The sequence below is a fragment of the Lolium rigidum genome, chromosome 6, assembly GCF_022539505.1.
Source record: "Lolium rigidum isolate FL_2022 chromosome 6, APGP_CSIRO_Lrig_0.1, whole genome shotgun sequence".
Lineage (NCBI taxonomy): Eukaryota > Viridiplantae > Streptophyta > Magnoliopsida > Poales > Poaceae > Lolium > Lolium rigidum.
In genome coordinates this window covers 250,033,031-250,040,243 of record NC_061513.1, presented here as the reverse complement: position 1 = coordinate 250,040,243, position 7,213 = coordinate 250,033,031, and the positions used below count along the sequence as shown (strand labels likewise).

Sequence of the window (7,213 nt, the reverse complement as noted above, 5' to 3'; positions counted from 1 at the left end):
AATTAAGAAATGACAGCCATTGTCCAGATTAACAACTCTGTCTGCACAGTAAGTATTGTTTCCCAGTGGGCAGTGGCATCTTGTCAATTTGGATACTTTTGCTTCATATTACCAACAAAAAAATAGTAGCTGTAACGTTAGTCATTATTTTTTATGATGGTCAATGGCTCCTAATGCACAATGGTTGGCTATGAGAGCGGTAAAAACCAAAATTATTGATGAGTTCAGAGAGAGGTTGTAGGTAGTTTGAGGGAACCTGGCGTTTCGATTCATTGGTAGATTAGGCTTTGTATGTTAGTTTGGTACGTCCTTGAGCATCTTCTTGAATTTCTCATAGCCTAATTTTTTTTAATCCGTAGCAAAGCACTGGTATTTGTGCTAGTATAGTAATAATTTGTCCAATTTTTTCACGTTATTTTTTTTAACATACATCACTAGTACCTATATAACCATACTAAGAGAGACAACGCATTGTGAGAGGCCAGGAAAGATGGCCCTGATCGCCGCAAGATTGATTTTACTTCGTTTGAAGATTGATTTTGTTTTTGAAACTTGTACTTATTCGGGACCGAGATTATGAAAGGGATGGACGCGTTTGGAGCGATAAGGTTAGAGTGGACAGGAACGAATGAAATGTTCGTCCACCCAAGGTGCACCCTATTGCGATTGATTACACATGCATGCGTCCATTAGAATACACGCACGCCACGTAAAGTTGAAAAGAAGCTTGAAGCACGCACAACACGTGGCAAAGAAAGCAAGGTACCTGCGCTTGCAATATTGCGGTGCAGACATCGCCTTTTGCATTCTTGCATCCATCTCTCCTCCTCCTCACTCTGTTTGTGCCTATCTTCTCCTTCATCCTCTTCTCTAAGAAGCGTCATTCCTCAAGCGGCAATGGCGGCAGACGGTTGCCTCCGTCACCGTGGGGTCGCGGATTTAGATCTCGACGGGTCTGTCTTTGGAGGCGATAAGGTTAGAGAGTGTACAAGGACAAATGAAAGGGCGGCCGCCGAAGGGTAACCTACTGTGATTGCCTACTCAGTAGAATACACGCACGTCACGTGGCAAAACTAGCAAGATTCGATCAGGCACGCATCATCGTCAAGTACATAAACATGAGCAGAGTGCATCTGCACGGCTGCACTCGCAATTTTGATATGCATACGATGGACGTGTCGTCGCCTGTTGCATTCTTGCATTCACCCTTCCTCATCCCCGTCTTCACCCTGCTTGTATCCATCTTCTCCTTCCTCCTCTTCTTCACCAACAAGTCTCGTCGTCCATTCGGCAGCAATGGCGGCAAACGGTTGCCTCCGTCACCGTGGGGTTTTCCCATCCTCGGCCACCTCCCACTTCTTGGTCCCCTGCCGCACCGGAAGCTCCGGTCTCTGGCCGAGGCGCACGGTCCTGTCATGCTCCTACGCCTCGGCGGCGTGCCCACCATTGTGGCTTCCTCGGCGGCCGCAGCGCAGGAGGCCATGAAGACCCGCGACCTGGCCTTCGCGAGCCGCCCTTCGGTGCGCATGGCGGAGCGGCTGCTCTACGGCCGCGACATGGCCTTCGCCCCCTACGGGGAGTACTGGCGCCAGGCGCGCCGCGTGTGCGTGCTCCACCTCCTCAGCGCTCGCCGCGTCGCCTCGTTCGGCCGCGTCCGTGAGCAGGAGGCCGCCGCGCTGCTCGACCGTGTCCGACGCGTCGCCTGCTCGCGGCCTGATGATGATAACGCCGTGGTGAACCTGACCATAGTTGCAGGGTTCGGGATCGATGCCGCGTTCCACGATCCTGGATCGATCGATCCGGATCGGGGGTCGGGAACGCGAGTGGATCGATTGAATTCGTTTTTGGGTCGTGATCCCGTTCGCATCCTTCCTCTTCCCCCGTTCGCATCCTTCCTCTCCCCGAATTAGCAGCCCTGAAATATGGTAGGCCCATTGATAATAAAGCCTAAAACAGGTAATTTGAAGCGTTATATTTGGGCTTATTAATAAGCTTGATTCTGCGCTTCTTTTTCCTTGATTCTGGGCCTTTTCTCCTTTGTTATCGACCCAAATAAAAGTGGATCGCGATCCACGATCCAACTTTCCGTACCAGAGATGTGTACCCTTGATCGATCCTTGTTCGTTGGCATGTCGAACCGCGTTCCCCGATCCCGTTCCCCGATCCGAGCGATCCGGTTCGCCGGCAACTATGAACCTGACCGACGAGCTCATCTCCTACACCAACGCGGTGATCTCGCGGGCCACGTTCGGCGACGACGGGGGCTACGGGATAAACGGCGGCCTGGCTGAGGTGTTCGCCGACTTCGAGGAGCTACTGGGGACGGCCACGGTGGGGGAGTTCGTGCCGTGGCTGGCGTGGGTGGACACGCTGATGGGACTGGACGCCAAGGCGGCGCGCATGAGCAAGATCATGGACGGGTTGCTCGAGCAGGTCATAGCGGACCACCGTCAGCGGCGTCTCACCGGAGGACGGCTTGTTGGCGAAGGCGAGGAAGATCACCGGGACTTCGTGGACGTTCTGTTGGACGTGAGCGAGGCGGGAGAGGATGCCGGAGGAATCCAGTTCGACACGGTCGGCATCAAGGCCATAGTCCTGGTACGTAACCTTGGCAAACATGACGTTTTGCGCTTTTGCTAGGACTAGCAAAAGTGCCTGTGCGTTGCACCGGGAAAAATAAAAAGTTGAACGCTCCAGTGAATCGTCTGTGATGACACCTCGATCTCCTATGGGACATCATTGGAAAAGTTTGTCACATTTTGTTGTATTCATGAGGAGCAAGATTAATCCTAATTCCACGCTCCTACTAAGTCCTGCCAATGTCACGCGGCTATCAATTCTAAGTTCGCCCTATTACCAAAATTTTCTGATTTTCATTAGGCACAAAACTAACCTGGTCGGAGGGAATAGCTTGATACCAAATGCATATACTATAAAAAAAATGCCTACTATTGTGGTTCTAATAATTTTGATTTGATGTTTTATGAGGTTTTTTGAAATTATAGCCAACATATTTTTTGAAGGTGTGAGTATAAAAATAGAAAGACAGCAGTATGGCTTCCCTTAACTCTAAATTCTCCTCATTTTCTTGTTATGTGTTATATAAACTATTTATGTAACCCTTGTTAGGATAAAAATTTGCTTAACTTTGTCTAGATACGGTTGCATCAAAGCATATTAACAATATCTAGACACATTTATAGCGTGTAGATATACATGTATCTACAAAAAATTAAGCAATTTATTTTGGGACAACAGAAACCTATGAAAAAGCTTAATTTTCCCTTTTATGCGCTGCAACAGGTTTACGTTTATTATATACCTTCAATAAAACATAATGTCAGATATAATTGAATTTAAAACATGTTACAAAAGATACAACAGATAGTTGGAGATGCATACCGTGAAGTTGTACTGCAGTGCTCCGAATTATGAGCAGTGTATAAGGCGAAGAGTAGAAAGGACATCACCAATAACTGATATTTAGTACCACAGGAAAATCTATTATTTGGAGGAACATCATACCGAATCAGGTGCATGCCCATGGTCAGAAAGAAAGTGAGTGTGGCTAACAAAAATCTACTATGTAAAGCCATGCGTTAAGCAAAAACACCCATTCATTAAAATATGGATTGATTTATTAGATGGATGCTAATTTAAAGTGTTACATGAATAAATCATTTTTGGTTGATCCATGAACGAAGCTAGAAATATTTGGCACTGAAGTCATCTCTATTTTCTCTCTTTTTTCAGCGAGATCATGCCTTATAAGTTAATACTGTTAGAGATTTGTGCAAATTCGAATGTATGTATACACTAAAAAGTATCAAGATATGTCTAATTTAAACAAGCTTGTAATAATTTTTATGGATAGAGGTAGTATTTAACAACACTAATTTTAAGCATTACATAAATAAATCTATTTTGATCGTCGATCACTTTTATCTTTGTTTTTCCCTTTATTTTGTATACCCAAGACAGCACCGGAGGTCTCGAGGATGCTAATTTATGTACATGGATAATCATTTATGTATCCTTTTTCACGGTCACACCTCTCACGGAGCATGGCTTTTAGAGCTAGCTTGCCCAGTGCCCAGCATTGAATCGGTGAGATGCTTGATCGTGCCTCCTCGCCGTTACCAGGAAAGCACGTTCATGCTTGCAGATGTCAGATGTGGAACCCTAGGAGGAGTGAAATTCCAGCCACGTGAAATACCTGTCCGTTACACTGGCAGGTGGGGCTCACTCATCTTTCCCCAATCTTCCTCCTCCCTCGCCTCAAATCCCCAATCTCTCTCACACAGACTGTGAGCATGCCGAGCACCCAATGCATCTTCCGATTCCACACACCAGAATAGACCAGCAGCCAACGGAAGCTTTCTAGCCCATCCGCTCATAGACTCATAGTCTATAGCCTCGGACGCATCAACTCGGTGGAGGCGGGAGGCCCCGCCATGGCTGAACCACGGAGGTTCATGGGGGCGTCCTCGTGGCTTCCTGGCTCGAAAGACCCCCAACACCGAGCAGGCTGCGAGGCTGGACGAAGATCTCGTCGGGGCCAGCGGCCGTGCCGCTCGACAGGAACCATCTCACCAAGGAGCAGAGGAATCGGTCCGGGGCCTCCGTGCGCGAAGCCTGCGGCGGCGCTAGGAGAAACATAACGAACCGTTAATTCCACTTACCGGTGGCAGTGTCTGTAATTTCGCTTGAAGTATAGGGGCAGTAAAAAACGGACCAACAAGAAGCTCTTTTGCTTTTATTATTAGGTATAGATGTCAATCCTTCACGATCAGTGAAACGGAAACCACATGGTCTCAAGACTTCATTTCCATTAACTTCATGTGTTTGCATGGTGGGACAGGATATGTTCGCCGCTGCGACCGACACGACCTACACCACTCTGGTATGGGCCATGGCAGAGCTCATCAACCATCCAACCAAAATGCGCAAGCTCCAGGACGAGATCCGAGCGACCATCGTCGGCAATGGCACCAACCACATGAACGGGGATGACCTCAGCAAGCTGCACTACCTCAGGGCGGTGATCAAAGAGACACTCCGGCTGCATGCACCTCTGCCGCTACTCTTGCCCCGGGAGACGCTCGAGGACACAGAGCTGCTAGGCTACCACGTGCCGGCGCGGACGCGCGTGGTGATCAACGCGTGGGCAATTGGCCGCGACATGGAGTCGTGGGAGCACGCTGATAAGTTCATGCCAGAGCGGTTCATGGATGGCCCGATGGAGTATGAGGTGGGGCATGGCGACTTCAGGTCGGTGCCATTCGGCGCCGGTAGGAGAGGGTGCCCCGGGGTTGGTTTCGCCGTGCCATCGATCGAGCTGGCCCTTGCGAGTCTGCTGTACCATTTCGACTGGGAGCTGCCGGCGGCGGCCAAGGCGTCGAAGTTGGACATGAGCGAGCTGTATGGGCTATCTGTACGTCTCAAGGCCAACCTGTGCCTTGTTGCCAAGCCGTGGTCTCCTTGATCAAGTTGCTCCTGGACTTGGGACGTTGGAAACTTGGGATTGCTTGAACACGACTTAGTTAAGGGAAAATATCAGGATGAATTTGAGTGCGTGTGCACCTGTTTTCATCAATATTTGAAAAAAAAATTAAAAATTGAAATAAAAATTTACATGTACATATTATGTTGATACTTACTTGTGTAAGTTTTCGCAGAAAAATAAGATTGTATGTGATCTACACGGAAATGACACAATGTCCAAATGATATTATAATCATTGGTTTGTACTGTTCACATAAATAGAATTTTTCATTTTCACATTTATATTAGGTCACACATGTTCATTTTTATGTCAAAACCTGCACAAGTGTCACCATAATATATACATGTGTGTATTTTTGAAAATTTTCTAAAACTTTAAAATAGTATTTTAAAAAAAAATACATAATAAGGTGCACGTGCACCCGGGTGCATCCACTTCGCTCCCTTTAATTAAGGTGCTACTTTCTGTGCATTTACTGTACGAAACTAGAGGGTGTTGTGTAGGAAAATCCACTTTGACTCAACGAGCATATGAACCTGTTGTGTGAAAATATATTTTCAAGTGTCAAAAATTTCGAAATAAAATTTTGCATATATATCTAAACATTTTATGTTTATACACAAGTTTCCAGAAAAAATTCTTTTTTCTGTCTCCTGTAATTTTTTTTGATGCTACAATAGGACTACGTACAAGATATTTTTGTCTTTTTACACATGCCACATAAAATTTTGTTTTTCACGAAAATTTGTGTACGCACATAAAATGTTACAATGTACACCATAAATTTTATGTCCGAATTTTTTAACATTTCTAAAATTGTTTTTAGTTATTTTGCATAATAAGTGCAAATGATCATATGCCCCAAAACGCCTCCTCTGTATTGTGTATCTATTGAATCGATGATCTAGCACTCTCCCTTGTATTTAGATTGGACATACGGAAATATCATATAAATAGGACTGATGAAAAGGCACATATATCTTTAGGTCAGATCTTGAACTTGACATTGTTATATTGTGATCCAAATTCATATACTAAATAGAGGCTAACTTCTGACGAGCGGAGCGAATCCCATCGCGGGTATGGATCGGCGCCACCATCTATAAATACATCTTATAAGCTGTCAGTTAGGGTTTATCAGATTATAAGATATCTTACGATATTTGTAAACACTCCCCAATATAGTGAAGTTTTGCTGGCTGCCCCCCTGGTTTTTACCTCTCTTTGTTGGAGAGGATTTTCCATGTTAAAATTTTGTGTCCATGCGTGTGTTCTTGTTTCGTTCTTCGTTATTTGCTTGTCGCTTTTATAACAAGTGGTATCAGAGCCCAAGTTTCAACCTAGGGTTTGCGACATGTCTTTCTTGAAGTTCGATCTACCGCAGCTGGATTACACCACGAGATTTTCTCTGTGGCAAGTGAAGATGAGGGCAATCCTTACCAAATCTTCTGATTTGGATGAAGCTCTTGATGGATTTGGCAAGAAAGATGCCAAGACCTGGACCGACGATGAAAAGAGGAAAGACCGTAAGGCTTTTTCTTTAATCCAACTTCATCTATCCAACAATATCTTACAGGAAGTGATGTCTGAGAAATCTGCAACGGCGTTGTGGTTGAAACTGGAATTCCATCTGCATGTCCAAAGATCTAACTAGTAAGATGCACGTGAAGATGAAGTTGTTCTCACATAAGATGCAAGAAGGTGTGT

General features: G+C 45.7%; 1 protein-coding gene across 1 annotated transcript; it reads left to right on the top strand.

The window, feature by feature from the left end:
* Nucleotides 1-814: 814 nt before the first annotated feature.
* Nucleotides 815-5,602, top strand: LOC124665874 (cytochrome P450 71A1-like). Its single transcript, XM_047203235.1, has 3 exons — nt 815-1,697; nt 2,170-2,598; nt 4,862-5,602. The coding sequence occupies exons 1-3, from the start codon at nt 1,119-1,121 to the stop codon at nt 5,483-5,485; spliced, it is 1,632 nt and encodes a 543-aa protein (XP_047059191.1). The 5' UTR covers nt 815-1,118; the 3' UTR covers nt 5,486-5,602.
* The last annotated feature ends 1,611 nt before the right edge of the window (nt 5,603-7,213 follow it).